We start from the raw sequence: 17,872 nt of genomic DNA, 5'->3' as shown, positions 1-17,872 counted from the left end.
CCCCTTCAGAAAGAAAAACCAAAGGAAACTTAGGAGCTCGGCAGAAACAACCGTAACTCATCATCACCATCATTTAGTATATAAAATATGCAACTCTTCTTGAGATTGCAAATGAAAGTGGCTGGGTAGGGGCGAGGGGAGAAGGGGGAGAGAGGAACTGTCCAGAACCTGAGAACTTCAGGGCTGACTCAGATACTGTTAGAGGTGGAAGAGAGAAGAGTGTGTTTATGAAGTGGGGTGCAGATGGCGAGGGGAGGGGAGTCCTGGGGTTGGGGGTGTGGGCAGACGTGGCACTTCTTGCTCCTGGCTGCAAAGTCCTGGACCCTGTTTGTCATGCCAGGGGCAGGACCTGCTTTTGTTTCATTTCAGTAATGCATGGGCGCGTGAGTAGTCTGTGTGATTTTCGCGTATTTGACAGCTGGTAGGGTGAGAATGCTAAATTTTTAACTGAGTGTGTGTTATGATCGTCTTTGAAAAGTTAAAGAAAAGGTGCGTGCCCATGTCCCCGTCCGGCTTGAATTACTGAACTGCCGGGGGAACCACCAGCCTTTCCTTTCAGAAAGGCCAGTGGGACGGCCTCCTCCAGCTGCAGGAACGGGAGAACCAGCAATAAAGCAACCTTTGCTCCCCCTTCTTTTTTATGGATGTTTTTTCTGTTTGAGGTTCTTTGGGGCTGGGCGGGGTATTGTCTAGCCTGAACAGGCCCACTTCTCCTTGTGGGAACAGAGGAAGCTCCATCCTTAGGAAGCGTGGTGGCCATCACCCCCGCTCCATGGGCACCTTGTAGTGGGTCGCGGTGACCGCCAGGCCCGTGCCGGGCAGGGGAGCTTCCGTCTACCCCTTTTGCAGACGAAGAGACCGAGGCCGGGAGATGACTTCCTTGACCACCACCCCGTGAAGGTGGGTCTGAACAGAATAAGACCCTGGCGGTTCTGACTCGGGGTTTGGTGCTCTCTTGTGCTGGGAGACCAGCGTGAGGTTCTGAGAGCTCGGGAAATTGGGGCTCCCCATCCCCTCCGCTTCCACCTTCCGTCTCCTCCTTTAGGGGAGGGGAACCACTGCTGGCTGCACCTGGAGATGGCCGGGGTCGACCGCCCACAGCCCTGTCCTGACCGCCCACAGCCCTGTCCTGCTTTGCTTAGTCCTAGCACCCCACCTTCCTCAGGGTCCAGTTCCCTCCCCAGGCCTGGGGTTCCTGTCCCCAGGGTAGTTGGCAGTGAGTGCTTCCCTAGGAGGCCGGGATGTCACCTGTCCCACTAGCCCTGCTTAGAAGCCTGGTTCTGCAGAGCTGCCCAGCTGTCCATGCTCTCTGCCCCGGATGCCCCTAGACTGCACACAGAATTTGGGGTGTCCCACTCCTCCTGGCTTTCCTGTGCCCAGCTTAGGTTCTAGAGCCCTTCCTTCTGGTTGGTTCTTTTTGACAAATCATTCACCTACTGGGTGCCGGGCACGGCGTCAGGTGTTGGGGAAGCAGAGGTTCAGAAACCCGGGGGCGGGGGCCTCAGTCACAGGAGCCCACGCGCTCTGCGTCCTCCAGCGGGAGGGGTCCCGTGCCCCTGAAGACCCACCATCACCAGCCGGAACCGGACGCAGGGACCGGCGACCCTGCCCTGCTTCTCCACGGGGTGCTCTGTCCTGTTCCCAGGGACACTGCACGTCCCTGCCCACGTGGGGGTAAAGAGGAGTCCTGGTGTGCACGTGTCTGGTGTCTGTATAGCTGAGTATTGCTAGTGGACAGAATCTTAGTCCCATTCTGACCACAGAGCACCCGTAGTTTAAGGAGAGAGGCTGAGAGCGAGGGTCCATTCGCGCCTTGGAGGACTGGAGCTGTGTGAATCTGAATGAGGGAATCACTTCTCCGAGGAGAGGGAGTTAAGCTGCTTCTTGGGTTGATTGACTCATGTCACCCACAGGTAGCTCACTGGGGTGCCCGTGAGCTCTGGGCGGTATGGAAGGCAGGGGATGTGAAGCTCCGTTCAGAACCCCTAGGGCATTGCTCCAGGACCTCAGGGGCTGGAAGTGTGTCGGGATGACGTGTGGACCTATTTTCAGACTGTACTGAGTGTCGTTCTTTTCCGGGTATGAATTTAAAATATGTCTATCCGGGCCCCACCCCAGATCTCCTCTGCCAGATTCGGGGCCCGGCATCCATAGCTTCCAGGGCTTCCTGGTGGCGCTAATGCTTGGCCAGGGCTGAGACTCTGTCTTCCTTCCAGTGGCGGGATTTCTGGTGAGTCTGTGACTGAGATGTCCTCACAGACAGAGCATCAGTAAGGAACACCCACAGGATGATGGCAGGGTCATGCTGGCAGGGCCATCCTTGGAGAAACTGGATTGCTTGTGTTGTGAAGAGAATTTGATGGTATTGACCTTTACCTGATTTAATAGAATGTCTTCAACCAAAACATTGCGTTTTATTTCATATCTCCAAAATAGAGTTGACTTTGTGGGGAAAAAAAACAATCTGAACCATCTGCTTGCTTTTTGAAGACCTTTTCATCCGTCTTTGGTGTTTTTTAGGTCAGTAATTCATCCAGGAAAATTTAAATACGTACTCTTGTAGACTAATACATGCTTAGTCGTGCAGTCGTGTCTGACTCTTTGGGACCCCATGGACTGTAGCCCACCAGGCTCCTCTGTCCATGGGATTTTCCAGGCAAGAATACTGGAGCAGGTTGCCATTTCCTGCTCCAGGGATCTTCCCAACGCAGGGATTGAACCCCTGTCTCCTGTGTGTCTTGTATTGCAGGCAGATTGTTTACCCGCTGAGCCATTGGGGACGTCCCATAGGCACTGAGGCATATCCAGAGAACAATAAGACGTGGGTCTAACTTTAAAGAGATGACAGTGTGGTGAAGAAGATGAATTTGTTTACAGCTGTTAAGGTACAGTTTTCTTACAGATACATGTTAACTCCCCATTGCAAAGGATCTCGTTTCCTACCTTTTATTCAGCTGCTTTTTGCAAATCTACCATGAAACTCATCCCTTGCAAGTTAACAGTTATTGTGGACTTCAAAAACTCTTCTTACTTTTGGTTAAAAGAAAGACCCTGGGTAGAGTGGAAAACCAATGCTTCCGATCCCAGATCTACACTCTCTGTGTGAGTTTGGACAAACTTCTCAGCCTGATATCTGTTTCCTCATTTATAAAACGGTGATAGTTATTGTTGTCAGTCGCTCAGTCGTGGCTGACTCTTTGCGACCCCATGGACTGCAGCACGCCAGGCTTCCCTGTCCTTCACCATTTCCCAGAGTTTGCTCAAACTCCTGTCCATTGAGTCGGTGATGCCATCCAACCATCTCATCCTCTGTCGTCCCCTTCTTCTCCTGCCCCCAACCTTTCCCAGCATTAGGATCTTTTCCAATGAGTCGGCTGTTTGCATCAGGCGGCCAGAGTATTGGAACTTCAGCTTCAGCATCAGTCCTTCTAATGAATATTCAGGACTGATTTCCTTTAGGATTTGACTCGTTTGATCTCCTTGGAGTCCAAGGGACTCTCAAGAGTCTTCTCCAACACCACAGTTCAAAGGCATCAATTCTTTGGTGCTCAGCTTTCTTTATAGTCCAACTCTCACATCCGTACATGACCACTGGAAAACCCTTAGCTTTTGACTATACAGACCTGTGTAGGCAAAGTAATGGCTCTGAGTTTTGTGCTGTCTAGGCTTGCATAACTTTTCTTCCCAAGAGCAAGCGTCTTTTAATTTCATGGCTGCAGTCACTGTCCACAGTGATTTTTAGCCCAAGAAAATAAACTTTGTCAGTTTCCCCATCTCTTTGCCATGAAGTGATAGGACCAGACACCATGATCTTCGTTTTTTGAATGTTGAGTTTTAAGCCAGCTTTTTCACTCTCCTCTCTCACCTTCGTCAAGAGGCTCTTTAATTCCTTTAAATAGTTGAGAGGTTTTAATGAGAAACAAGCTACTTGAGAACCTGGGGCTCCACCATGTGCCACGCCCAGCACGTAGTAAGAGCCCTGTGTCTTTCTGTCCCTTCGGCTTGGGGAACCTCAAGACAGTAGGCAGTGGTTCTCTTGAGCTGCACCAGCCATCGATTACATTGATTACCTGACTACGGAGAAGGAGTCCAGGAAGGGTTTGCTGAGCTAGACCATGGTTTTCCGGCAGCGACATAACTGCTGTTTCGGTCAGATGATTCTTAGCTCTGGGAAGCTGTCCTGTGCGTTGTCGCGTGCTTGGCAGCATCCCTGGCCTCTGTCCACTAGATGCCAGGAGTCCAACCAGGCATCGCCAGAGTTCCCCTGGGCTGGAGGATGCAACATGGCTCTGTTTGAGAGCCACTGGGTTAGACCCTCTGCCTCTGTTCTGTGTGACGGATCCTATCGCTCTGTCCCTTACAAGCATTTAAGAGTTTTTGCTCTTGGTTAGAGAAGGGCGAAGTAGAACTGCAGTGAGGCTGCTCCGTACCTACCCAGGTAGTGGGAATGAAGAGATGGAAAGTGCTGGCAAGGGTGTGGAGTGTCCTGAGACCCCGTGCACTGCTGGCAGCAGAATGCACCTGCTTGGTCACCCAGCTGTGTCTGACTCTTTGCAACCCCTTAACCATAGCCCACCAGGCTCCTCTGTCCGTGGGATTTCCCAGGCCAGAATACCAGAGTGGTTGCCCTTTCCTACTCCAGGGGAATCTTCCTGATGTCGGGATCGAATCAGTGTCTCCTGCGATTTCTGCCTTGACAGGTGGATTCTTTACCACTGAGCCACCAGGGAAGCAGGCGTCTAAATTGGTACAAATGCTTTGGAAAGCTGTTTGACAGTATCTTCTTAAACTGAACGTATGCTTGCTGTAAGACCTAATGTATCTGCTCCCAGATGTGTGTGCTACAGAAATGCAGTCAATGCTCACCAAAGATGGGAACTAGAATATTTGTAGGGGCACAGTTTATAACATCCTCCACAGAGAAACTACCTCAGTGTTCCTCAAATGTAGAATGAAGTGTCTGTTAGAACACTGGAATACTACACAGCCGTGAAAAGGGTGGCTGTTCACCTTCATGTAAAAATAAGGATTTAAAAAAAAAATCATAAATATGAGTGCAAGAATTTAATCACACTGAAGTACATACCACATGATTCTGTTTGTATCAAGTGGTCAAACTGATCAAATGCCCTTAAATATTAGGATAGAAGTTACCTCATGGGATAGTTGCTGGCAGGGGCACTAAAATTCTCTGTTGAAAAACAGGTATAGTGTCTCTTCTGGACTGGATCCTAATTGGTTAAAAGGGTAATTCTGGAGGTAGAAAAAGGTGCTCGGTGAATGAAATACTGTGAAGGCAAATTGAACTGCTGGGTGAAGACTGAATCAGAAATTGGAACTATCACGAACATTGACCTTCAGATATTAGATGTTTAGGACTTTTCTTCCATTGGACTTCTCCTGTTTTTACCAGTTAGTTCTACCCAACCTGGCAAGAATATGTCTGTGGATAATTATAATTTGTGAGAATGTTAATATCAGAATAATATTTTATTTATGATAGTTCTTTGGGATTTACTGAACTAAATTCTAATAATGAAAAACCACTAAAATAATCATTTTTGTTCATAAGGAAACATTTGTTTCAAGCATATAAAGCACTAGTTTAAAACTAGCAAGTTATAATGTTTCCCAAACGATTTCTCCTTTCTTGAGAATGCTAATTAATTTTTCTAGAATTTTTAACGTATTTTCTTTGTGCCACATGGCCTGTGGAATCTTAGTTCTCTGACCAGGAATGAATCAAAACTGGGCCCCTTGGCAGTTGAGAGCACAGAGACCTAACCGCTGGGCCAACACAAATTCTAACTCATTATATTCTCTTCCTCAGTGCTGGTTTAGTCTGATTTATTTAAAACGGCAGTCCCAGTCTGCGCTTTCAAACGCTGTTTGTATCTTGTACACTACGTTACTTCAGCTGTGTCCGACTCTCTGTGACCCTGTGGACTGTAGCCTGCCAGGCTTCTTTCTCCATGGCATTCTCCACGCAAGGATCCTGGAGTGGGTTGGCGTGCCCTCATGCAGGGAGGTGAGCCCACGTCTCATGTCTCCTGTGTTGGCAGGCGGGTTCTTTTATCACTAGTGCTGCCTGGGAAAATGGTCATCAAGCAGATTTCCAATTCACTCATTCGATCTCAAGTGAATTGATTTTCGTTCGGATGTTATTTTAATTTTTGCAAAGTTTAGTGAGAGTGGAACTGTTTGTTAAAAGATATGTACTGTGACTTTTTAGATTAAGACGCTGATTGTGTTTAAACTCAGAAATCAGGCGATTTGCTTTCCCAAAATTGTCTTTGCAACTTAATACTCACCCCTAGAGGGTGCTGTTGTATTGAAAGTTTAAATCCTGGTTTCGAAGAGCCATTTTAAGTTTTTTAAAAAAATATATGTATTTGTGTTTAAATCCCATTATATTACCGTAATTACCTAGTTATACTTAACAGAAGTTGAGAGTGCGTGGCTTAGAAATAGAACTATTTTATACACAGTAAAGGTCGAGACATACAGCTTAATGGCATATGCTATTGTGAACAATTTTGACAAAACATTGCCAACATTTCCTCATCATTTCAGTGTGAGCAACTCCACGTTAGAGAAATAAGCAATGTTTTGTGATGCATTTAGGAGTTCTTTCTTTGAGAGAAAATCTAACAGAAAATAATTCGGTTCAGTTCAGTTCAGTCGCTCAGTCATCTCCGACTCTTTGCGACCCCATGAATCGCAGCACGCCAGGCCTCCCTGTCCATCACCAACTCCCAGAGTTCACTCAGACTCACGTCCATCGAGTCGGTGATGCCATCTAGCCATCTCATCCTCTGTCATCCCCTTCTCCCCCTGCCCCCAATCCCTCCCAGCATCAGAGTCTTTTCCAATGAGTCAACTCTTTGCATGAGGTGGCCAAAGTACTGGAGTTTCAGCTTCAGCATCATTCCCTCCAAAGAATACCCAGGACTGATCTCCTTTAGGATGGACTGGTTGGATCTCCTTGCAGTCCAAGGGACTCTCAAGAGTCTTCTCCAACACCACAATTCAAAAGCATCAATTCTCCAGTGCTCAGCTTTCTTCACAGTACAACTCTCACATCCATACATGACCCCTGGAAAAACCATAGCCTTGAGTAGACGGACCTTTGTTGACAAAGTAATGTCTCTGCTTTTCAGTATGCTATCTAGGTTGGTCATAACTTTCCTTCCAAGCAGTAAGCGTCTTTTAATTTCATGGCTGCAGTCACCATCTGCAGTGATTTTGGAGCCCCCCAAAATAAAGTCTGACACTGTTTCCACTGTTTGCCCATCTATTTCCCATGAAGTGATGGGACCAGATGCCATGATCTTCGTTTTCTGAATGTTGAGCTTTAGGCCAACTTTTTCACTCTCCTCTAAATTATTCAGGTCCAAATCCTTGATGTGTGAGATGTTTGAAAATAACATATATTCGTATTGGTGTATGTGTTTTGTTTTGTTTTAATTCAACACTATACTGTTGAAGAGCCAGTCTTTATGATCTGGTAGAGGAGAGATGCAAACATTATCTCCTCATCTGCTTTATTTTAGAATTAAGTACAAGTATAAACCTGAGAAACAGTGGGATAAAGAGATGAAGCCTAGCTAACCAGGGTTCTTGTGGGAGGTGGGATTTTTTAACTGAGCCTTTGAGGGACCACAAAACTTTGTATTCTAAACGGTTTTTTAAAAGAAAAGAAAGTCTGGTTCCTTAACTCTCCTTTCTTACCACTCAGTGCTGTTTGTTTTTACTTAAACCCTCTTCTGTGCTTTCCCTTCTCACCACCTTGTCGTATGAATTGATAATAACCTAAAAAATGTCGGTACTTTGACCAGTGAAGCCTTTCACAAACATTATCATCACCATCATGTTGTTACTGTTCTTATTACACCGAAGAATGTATCCACAGATACAGACATGCTGTTAACATGGTGTTTTTGCACATCCAGCTTTTTGGTTAACTGATACTGTAGACCAAGTTATTGCGATCAGCTTGCTTTGTTCATTTGGTAGAGTCTTTTTGATTATTATCCACCTATTGGGTTGAAGTGATTAAAAAAAATAAATGTGTGGGAAGGAGAAAAAGAAACTTTAAACTGAAAGCATTAGTGAAATATGTTGCTCAGAATTCTGGAAAGAGGGGAGCTGTGGAATCCACTGAGGTGGGGGCCGGAACCAAGGAGTCCTGTCGGGTTATTTACACTTCCTGGGGTGTCTTTGAAGAAATTATTGTCAGACTTGACATTGAAATCTTCCCTGCTCAGCAAGTGTGCTAATGAAAGCATTTTATTTTTTAATAAGTGTGTGGAGAGTGGTTTTGCTCATTTGGCTTTTATGCGGCAGCTCAGTTTTGCTGTGCCATTCTACACTGGTAGTCAAGTTTCTAGCAAATAGAACCACTTAACCTAGTAATTAGCCTGGGCTTCCTTCTGTCATCATGTTTCCCATCGTTATTCCACAAAGAGGCTGAGACGCTGCCGTAATGAACATTTATGGAGCCCTTATTTTATGCTGTGGGGAGGTTGGTTTTCCTTTTCTCCCAATACTAATACATGAAATAATTAGTGAATAATAGAAGACAAAAAAGTATATGCATACAGGTCCATGTTCTCTGAAAGTTTAAAGTATAGGGAGTTTCTCCTTGTAGGCTGCTTTCCTCAGCCCCCCAGATTTACTGAGATATAATTGACATATACCACTGTATTGTGAAGTGAAGAACTAAAGAGCCTCCTGATGAAAGTGAAAGAGGAGAGTGAAACAGTTGGCTTAAAGTTCAACATTCAGAAAACTAAGATCATGGCATCCAGTCCCATCCCTTCATGGCAAATAGATGGGGAAACAATGTCAGACTTTATTTTTTTGGGCTCCAAAATCACTGCAGATGGTGACTGCAGCCATAAAATTAATTAAAAGATGCTTACTCCTTGGAAGGAAAGTTATGACTAACCTAGGCGGACACAGCTGAGCGACTTCTCTTTCACTTTTCACTTTCACGCATTGGAGAAGGAAATGGCAACCCACTCCAGTGTTCTTGCCTGGAGAATCCCAGGGACGGGGGAGCCTGGTGGGCTGCCATCTCTGGGGTCGCACAGAGTTGGACACGACTGAAGCGACTTAGCAGCAGCAGCAGCAGCAGCAGATAGCATATTAAAAAGCAGACATGACTTGCCAACAAAGGTCTGTCTAGTCAAGGCTGTGGTTTTTCTAGTAGTCATGTATGGATGTGAAAGCTGGACCATAAAGAAAGCTGAGCGCCGAAGAATTGATGCTTTTGAACTGTGGTGTTGGAGAAGACTCTTGAGAGTCCCTTGGACTGCAAGGAGATCCAACCAGTCCATCCTAAAGGAGATGGGTCCTGAGTGATCACTGGAAGGACTGATGCTGGAGTATTGACAAACTCTAGTACTTTGGCCATCTGATGGGAAGAACTGACTCATTTGAAAAGACCCTGATGCTGGGAAAGATTGAGGACAGGAGAAGGGGACGACAGAGGATGAGACGGTTGGATGGCATCACCGACTCAATGGACATGAGTTTGTGTAAACTCCGAGAGCTGGTGATGGACAGGGAGGCCTGGTGTGCTGCAGTCCATGGGGTCGCAGAGTCGGACACCACTGAGCAACTGAACTGTGGGCTTCCCTCGTAGCTCGGTGGGTAAAGAATCTGCCTTCAATGTAGGAGACCCAGGTTTGAATCTTGGATTGGGAAGATTCCCCTGGAGGAGGAAATGGCACCCCACTCCAGTACTCTTGCCTGGAGAATCCCATGGACAGAGGAGCCTGGTGGGCTGCAGTCCATGGGGGTGGTAAAGAGTCAGACACGACTGAGAAAATACAGATATACGCCCCTATACACACATGTGCGCTCATGTCTTCTTTGGAGAAACGTGTATTTAGATCCTCGGCCCTTTTCTTTTGATTTTTTTTCTTTTTATGTTGAGTTGCATGGACTGTTTATTTTGGAAATTAATCCCTAGTCAGTTGCTTCGTTTGCAAATATTTTGTCCCATTTTGAGGGTTGTCTTTTTGTTTACGGGTTCCTTTGTAGACTGTTCTTTAGGACAGATACCTCATCATAAACATCTTTAAATCTTACAAAGTTCTAAATGTTTGGAATTTTTCAGTCATTAGTTGTTAAATCTAAATCCAAAGGACATATCATGGTGTTAAGAATTAGATATAACTGATCCCTTGCTTTTGCTTCACCAGGGCGTATTTTGTCATCATGCGCCTGCTCTTTTAAAACTGAGGACCTTCCTTCTCCCTCACTTTGGTTATTTGAGAAATATAGTCTTTGTGGGTAATTTAGAAATGCAGAAAAATCTAACAAGTGCCCACACCACCAAGATAGCCACTGCCTATGTTTTGGTGCACTTTCCAATCTTCTAAATGCATCTGTGTATATTATTTTTTCTGTATGTGTGTGTATACTTATGAACACATAAGCAAAATTGGTGTTTAGTGTCTCTGCTATTTTTAAATTCTGTTTTTATTTGCTTGTTTTCAGTTAATATATGTAGCTGTGTTATCACACGTTTCGAGTATGTTGTTATCTTCCTGTCGTCATGTAGTTTACGAGGAATTATAGTGGTTGGATGCTCTTCTGTCGTTGATAGACCACCATTTTCACGCATTCCCTGATTTTTGGACTTCCAGGTTTTCAAGCTTTCATTATCGTCAATGAAAGCATGATAAGCAGCTTTATGTAATTCTTGTGGACTGCTCTGTAGAAAGGTACTACCTGCTTACATTTCCACCAGCACCAACACAAATTCCGGGGGCAGCTCACCTCACCAGCATTAAATAAGATTGAAATGTCTTTGTTGCTGGTTTAATCTGGCAGATGGAAAATCACTTACTTGTTTAAAACTGGTGTTTTCCCCTATTTTTTATTGAGATTGAATAGGCTTTTTAAAACTATACTGCCCTTTGTCTCTCGTGTTCTTTGCTCATTTAAAAATAATTTTTAAGATTAGATTTTTTTTTCTGTTTTTCTATTTTCAAACATGCTTTATATATCAAGAACAGGTATCCTTCATTCTCCATAGTACATGTTACAAGTATGTTTTTTTCTGTTTTCTGTTCTGCCTCTCTATTTGGCTTTGGCGTTTTCAGATGTAAAAAACCCAAAATTTATATATTCAAATTCTTCAGTAGTTTCCTTTGTGACGTCTTTCTTTGATTTTTTTTCAGGCATAGATAATGTTTCCCCATTCCAAGTTAGGTCTCATCTGAACATTTTCAGACAGCTTTTTAAAGTTTTTTTTTTAACAGGAAAAATACTATGTGTGTTTCATGTTTCTTATTCTGTATACAGTTCCACGCTGGAAACGTTCATTTCTTTATGTTTATTTTTATTGGAGTATAGTTGATTTACAGTTTTGTGTGAGTTTCGGGCGTACAGCCAAGTGATTCAATTATACACATGCATATATATTTATATATATACTTAGGTGCTGAGTCGTGCCCAGCTGTTCGTGACCCCATGGACAGTAGTCCACTGACTCAGGGACTGAACCTGCATCTCCCGTGTCTCCTGCTCTTTACTGCTGAGCCTCCAGGAAAGCCCTACACATATACACACACGGATATTCTTTTTCAGGTCCTCTGCCATAATATAGGTTATTACAAAATACTGATTATAGTTTCCTATGCTATACAATAGCTTTATGTTTTCAGCATCTGATAGATCATATTTATTCATCCTTAAAGAAAAACCTTCCACCTGATTTTCTGTGGATATAATTTAGAACCATCCTTCCAGTTTCCTTAAGGACAGTCCTGTTGGTACTTCTCTTGTTTGTTGCTGTGTGTAGTTGCCAAGTCACATCCGACTCTGTGACCCCATGGACTGTAGCCCGCCAGGCTCCCCTGTCCAGGGGATTTTCCAGGCAAGAGTATTGCAGTGGGTTGTCATTTCCTTCTCTGGGGCATCTTCCCGACCCAGGGATTGAACCCATGTCTCCTGCTTGGGCAGCAGGTTTTTTTTTTTTTTTTTTTACCACTGAGCCACCTGGAAAGCCCATTGGTCCTTTAATTATGACAATCTGAGTCAGTGAATGAACCTGAGAAGCATCGACATTTTCCAGTGCTCTGATTTCTTAATGGATGTGTTGCCCATAACTAAAGCCTGATCAGAATCTAGGTGAGTGTTCCCCACATCCGAGGACTGGGCCCCAGTAGATGCTGACCGACTCCAGTCTGAGAATTGTTGAGTTAGATGATCCAGCGTGTGCTGGGAGTAGGGAGTAAGACGGAGGGTCTGCCTTTGAGACGTGGTATTTGAGGGCTGCCCTGTGCCAGACTCCTGCACGAGCAGCTGTGCTTACATGCAGAAGGCATAGCCCTGGTTTCTAAAGCCTGGGCTTGATTGGGATGGAAGCATGTCTGCGGGCAAGTGATTGCACAGAGCGGGGAGTGAGGACTTGGAGGGACAGAGGTCCTGCAGGACAGAAGCAGCTTGTGCCAAGTCTGGAGAGAAGAACAGGTGTTTGCTGGCAGACAGGCTGGAAGAGCCTTTCACAAAAAGGCAGCACGTGCGTGGAGACATGAAATGACACAGTTGAGTGTCGCTGTCGGTAGTTCCACGCTTGAAGCGGAAGGTGGAAGACGTGGGGAGCTGGGGTGGGACAGGGCCAAGCACAGGGGACTGACTGCCCTGCAGAACCGGCAGGTGTGACCGCCACCCTCCAGCACCGGGCTTCTCAGACCGGAAGATTTGCAGGAAGTAAGGTGACTCTGCCGCATTGCTATAGAAGTGTCTGCCTGCTCCCTCACCTGTTCTGTGTTTCTCTGAGCAGGGTCACACTGGCATCCAGGTCAGCGGAACAGACATGATGAGGACCAGGGATATATATATATTTTTTTCCTGTGGCTCATTCTTCCAAACACAGCTCACGGTGCACTTGTGGGCCTGTGTCCACATGAGTGGTTGCTTCTCGGAGACTGAGACCACATTGTCAGTGACACTGAATCATTAAAGCGAAGTTGCTAAATATTTTACTCATATATTTACCACTGGACTGTTTGAATCTGGTTCAATCATTGTAGTTTAAAACGAAAACTTCTCAAAATAAGTATATAAAATGAAGTATCTAAATCGAAGTATCTGAAAGCAGGTGATTCCCCACCCCCCACCCCCGCCCCGAGATAAAATCGGTGGTTCTCAGCTGCATGACAGAACTGCCTGGGACTCTTTAAGAGCAACCCCAGTGCTGGGCCCCAGCTCCTCAGATTATTTTGGGCTGCACCCTCAGCATCAGGACTTCTGAAAGCTCTGCCGCAATTCTCAGGTGGCTGTCAGTTTTCTCTTGTGTGGGGTGCACGATTGAGAACTGATGTCAAAGAGTATAGTACCATAATTGTTTTCCAGAATCACCTGCGTAGTTGGATCCAAACCAAAACTGTCAGTTCAAGCCGACGCTGCCTAAAGGTATTAAGTACAATAATATAAATCAGATGTGTAAATTAGAGGCTACAAGTTTTCTTCTGACCTTTTCCATTAAGTACCATCAAGTATTTTAATTACAATTGATGATGTACCTATTTTTTAGATTCTAGGCTATATAATCTAGCATAGATAAAGAGCCTTATAAACTAAAGCTTGTGAAATGTCGATTCCTCTGTTGCCTACTTCACCTGCTGTTATTCCAGTTACTACTGTTGCAACAGCAATGGCAACTCTTTTGGGTGTTGTATTTATCTCCAAATAAGATTTAATTAGCATAACTTGTCATACACATGCCTATTACCCAGAGTGCAACTGTTGCTAATCTTTTAAGATACAAGCTGTTGAAAGTACTTATTCAATTCTTATTTTAGAGTATTAATGTTAGGTCTTGGTCTACAATATAGCATATCCCTTGATAATTTCTAAATCTCCAAACAGCATACGGTAATATTAGTACAGAAACACTTCTCGTGGTAACTAACTAGCCTATTCATGGTGCCAAAAGCTAGCTGCCATCTCCAGAGAGAAAACTTTTTTTCCCCTTTATTTTGCTAGCATGATCTTCATGTGCTGAAGATTCTGAACATTGAGTGATTTACTGATTCAGTAAACAGCTTTTGGACATCACTTGTCTGGATGTTGGAATGTGACATTTAAGGTCCAGGTCCTACCAAGACACGGCAGCATGATACTCAGTTAGCCTCTGATACACAGATGGAACAGCTTTGTTAGGTGCAAAATAAAAATAATTTTCATCCTTCCTACCCATTGTGTTCCCTTAGGCTTTCTCCTTTGGATCTAAAGTCTTAACTTCCTTAAACTCTCTTTCTCTCTCCCCCCTTTTTGTGTTTTAGACGGTTATAATATTAGGGAATAAAACACTCTACAAGTAGTCCTACCAACTATTTTGGGAGCCATAGACCATTATTTAATCCCTCTGAGCCCCCGTTTCCGGTGCTGTAAAAAGGTGATACCACCCCTGGCTTGTTTATGTGAGCTGTTATGATGGTTATGAGAGAAGTTATATGTAAAGTGTAAATGCAGAGTTGTAAAACAACTTTTAAAAGAGAAGGAAATAAAAAAGAGATAAAGGGAAAAAAAAATTAAAACAAAACAAAACAAAAAAAGCGTGGTCTGTGTACCACAGCAAAGCCGCTTGGGTTCCTGAAACCCAAAAGTGCAGCGGCAGCAGAGTTAAATTCCACGGAAGTTTTGCTTCCATGATGGATTTCTGACTTTTTTTTTTTTTAAACTCAGCTCCTTAGGGGGGTGGAAAAAAAGGCGACTTCCTGGGTTTTCTCTTCCCTCCCCTGGTGTTGCAAAGCGGCAGGGCGGCTTCCTGTCCAGAGCCGTTCGGCCCTGGGCCCCTCTGAGTGCGGGGACCCCCCCCACCCCCACCCCCTGCCCGCCCTGGGCCCCCACCTTTTCTTGGTCTCCCTTGCAAACACTCGCTCCATTTAGAGCCGGAGCCTGTGCAGAGAGCATCCTGCCCCTCGCGGCGCCCCGGGGATGCCAGTGAGCATGCTCCGCGCGCCGGGAGGAGGCCGGCCGTGCGCATTCGAGTCATTCCAGGCATAGCCGGCGTGTCGGCGCGGCGGACTCGCAGCGGGCTGTGAGCGGCGCGAGCGCGGCTTTGTCCTGGGAGATGGGCCGCGGGCTGCCCTTCCTCGCCCGGTTCTCCGCTGCAAGACACCCCCGTACGTTAGGCTTCTGAAAACGATTTTTCTTTTCCTTTTTTTTTTAAATGCTGGATTGACGATCCGGTACGCATACCGCCTGCACACGAGCCCTCGAAGGGTTTTCTTTCTGCAAGTTCGATTTGGTGTGCCTGTGTCTTTTTTTTTTTTTTTTTAAGACTTTTACTGACTTTGTTTTGATCCGAGGCCGGGCCTCCGTCTTCTGTGAAGTTTTTTTAAAGAGGAGAGCCGGGAGCTCCTTAGCCGTAGTTGACTTTGGGAACTGTATTATTTTTTTTTTTCCCCGGGGGGCGCAAGCAAAGAGCTGGTTTTCTGTGCTAGCCCGATCAATGCTATTTATGAAGATGGACCTGTTGAACTACCAGTACTTGGACAACATGAACAACAATATCGGCATTCTGTGCTACGAAGGTAGAGACCGTCCCTTCTAGAAACTGCCGCCCTGCTGGTTTTTGGGCAAGGCCACTCCTCTCCCGGTTCCGATCGCCTTCTGTGCGTTGTGTTCTCATTTCTTGGGACTTTCAGGGTGCTCTGGAAGGCAAGCGGTGCTTTCCTCCTTACAAAGTGATGTTGTTTGTGTCTCTTAGGCTTCAGGGTTACATTGGAGAGGGCTGAGGGGCGGGAGGCGGTGAAATATATACATTGTTAAAACCTTGGCTATTTCTTCGCGACTCCTCACACTTTAAACTCTTGAAAGATGTATTTCTTTCCTTTTTTTTTTTGGATGTCTGTTGGTGTTTTCTTTAGAGGAAGAACTAGGACCCAAGCGAAAAGTTAAAACATGTCGGATTTTCTTTCTCTCTCTCTCTTTTTTTTTTTTGCTCTGATACTTAAGCATACACTGTCTGCTGTACAGTACTCCTGCCGTATTCCTACAGCCAGTAAGCGCTTTGGATGTGCATATAGAGGGGAACAGAAAGTTACAGTGAATTTTTGTGTTGGGGAGCAATTGTCCCAAACAATGAAGTTTTTTTTTTTTTTTCTTCTATTCATTTCGGGGGCCCGGAAGGGCACCCATGTCACGGAGCACAGACTGGCTCTTTGTCTGAATTCCCATTTCCTGTACAGCTCCGGGAGGGTTCTGACATTGAGGGATGTTCCCTCCACACTCCATTCCCTTGTGGAAGCAAGCGATTGCACAACGCACCAACCAGTAAGCTAAATTAAAAAAAAAAAAAAAGAAACCCCTCTGAATTCTTATTGTTTATTACCTCCTACTAAACTGTGAGGTATTTCCCCACTGCTGGGTAGTATTTCAGGCTGTCTCTGTTAGTAGTAAGAAGAGAAAAGGCAATTTCTTAATCTCCTGGAACATTACGTGCGATTTGAAAACGCGGTAATGGTCTGAGTGTTGAGTAGTCGCAGACACTCCAGGGGAATTCTACCGGGCAGGGGAAGTGTGTGTGTGTGTTTTTTTTGTAACCACATGCAAATCTGATGCAGCGGGGGAAGTTTCCATGTTTTCGTCCTATAGTGAAACTGAGCATTTCTCTGGAAAAAGAAAACATGGAAGAAACTTGGGAGGGTGACCCGATCCACTTGTGTTTTCCATGTTAAAGAAAAAAAACAAAAAACAACTTTAGGCCTGTTTCCTAAGCACTCGAAAAGTTACCCTTTCCCCTTCAAGGAAAAAAAATTCATTCTGGTTTTGTTTTTACTTTATTGGATAAACTTACATTTAAAGTTGCCTCTTTCTGTGGTTTTTGGTTTCTTTTAATCCTTGTACAAGGAAAGTGAATTTTGGTGAATTGCTTCCTTTGAATCTGCTGTTTTAGGTATTATCCTGCTTCTAAAGTCCCTCATTTAAAAGGCAGACATGTTTAGAGTGGTCTAAGCAGCAAGTGATGGGGCTTGTTTCCCCTGAAAGTAACAGATTGCAGTCAGTGTGAAAGAATTTTTTTCTTTTTTTGGTGAACAAGAAATGGAAAACTTTTACGGGTACTTTCTGTGGGGTTGTCTTTGTCATTGAGTAACAGGATATTTTCACAACAATACAAAGCATAATAATCAGCCTCGGAGAGGACGATAGGGATTATTAGGAAATTGATACCACATTTAATTTTTTTTTATATCTGCAGGTGGTGAGGAAAAGTTTACAGAAAGTGGGTCCAGGTTGCTCTGTGGTATAGAGGATACACCCCACTTAAGAGTGGCCTCCTGGGCCCCCTTCTTAATTAGGAGGAAGAAGCTTTGCTTTTGAAAGTTGAGTAGATACGCGGGACGATGTGCTATAGAGTCTGTCTGGTTTAAACATCTGCTGTTGTTTTCCTTATTATGAAAGTTAACATAATTTTAACACCAAAATAAATACACAGGAAATGAAGAAAAGCGCAGCAAAATCTGAGTGGTGTTTATAGTGGGCTGTGTATGTCCTAGTGGTTTTCAGAGCGTAAACACTGCGCACATCTGCTCTGAACCCAAAAGGGTGTTTAGAAGATGGGCATACATCTTTGAAGAGATTTTTTTTTTTTTCTGGAATAAGAAAAGCTGGAATAGTATTGTTCCTTCTAAATCCAGCACTTTCAGAATATTCATTTTATACCCATCTGCGTTCCAGGGAAGTTATTTGGAAAACGGAATGTACAGTTGGTGGGCAGTGTTTGATTTCACTTAGAGCCCAGGCAGGTTTCCTGTCTCTTGAAACTTGGACAGATCCAATGTAAAAAATTTTTAGTTTAAAAAAAAAAGTGTTGATCGTCATTATTGCTTCGGTCAGCTGTATT

The 17,872-nt window shown here is 44.7% G+C and overlaps 1 protein-coding gene across 9 annotated transcripts in view; it reads left to right on the top strand.

The window, feature by feature from the left end:
• The window catches only part of VGLL4 (vestigial like family member 4), a 155,763-nt gene that overhangs the window by 68,211 nt on the left and 69,680 nt on the right, over positions 1 to 17,872 (top strand). Inside the window, exon 1 of one of the 9 annotated variants that reach the window (XM_069560936.1) lies at positions 14,768 to 15,560. The exons of 6 other annotated variants lie outside the window; for them this stretch is intronic. In XM_069560936.1, the coding sequence (XP_069417037.1) occupies positions 15,479 to 15,560 (82 nt within the window). In that variant the 5' untranslated portion in view covers positions 14,768 to 15,478. Of the gene's footprint in view, positions 1 to 14,767; positions 15,642 to 17,872 lie in introns of those variants that run through there. 2 more of the 9 variants (XM_069560933.1, XM_069560942.1) reach the window with 2 other exon arrangements.

The sequence above is a fragment of the Ovis canadensis genome, chromosome 19 (assembly GCF_042477335.2).
Source record: "Ovis canadensis isolate MfBH-ARS-UI-01 breed Bighorn chromosome 19, ARS-UI_OviCan_v2, whole genome shotgun sequence".
Lineage (NCBI taxonomy): Eukaryota > Metazoa > Chordata > Mammalia > Artiodactyla > Bovidae > Ovis > Ovis canadensis.
The sequence above is the reverse complement of the archived record's forward strand: the minus strand, read 5'-3'. Positions and strand labels throughout refer to the sequence as shown.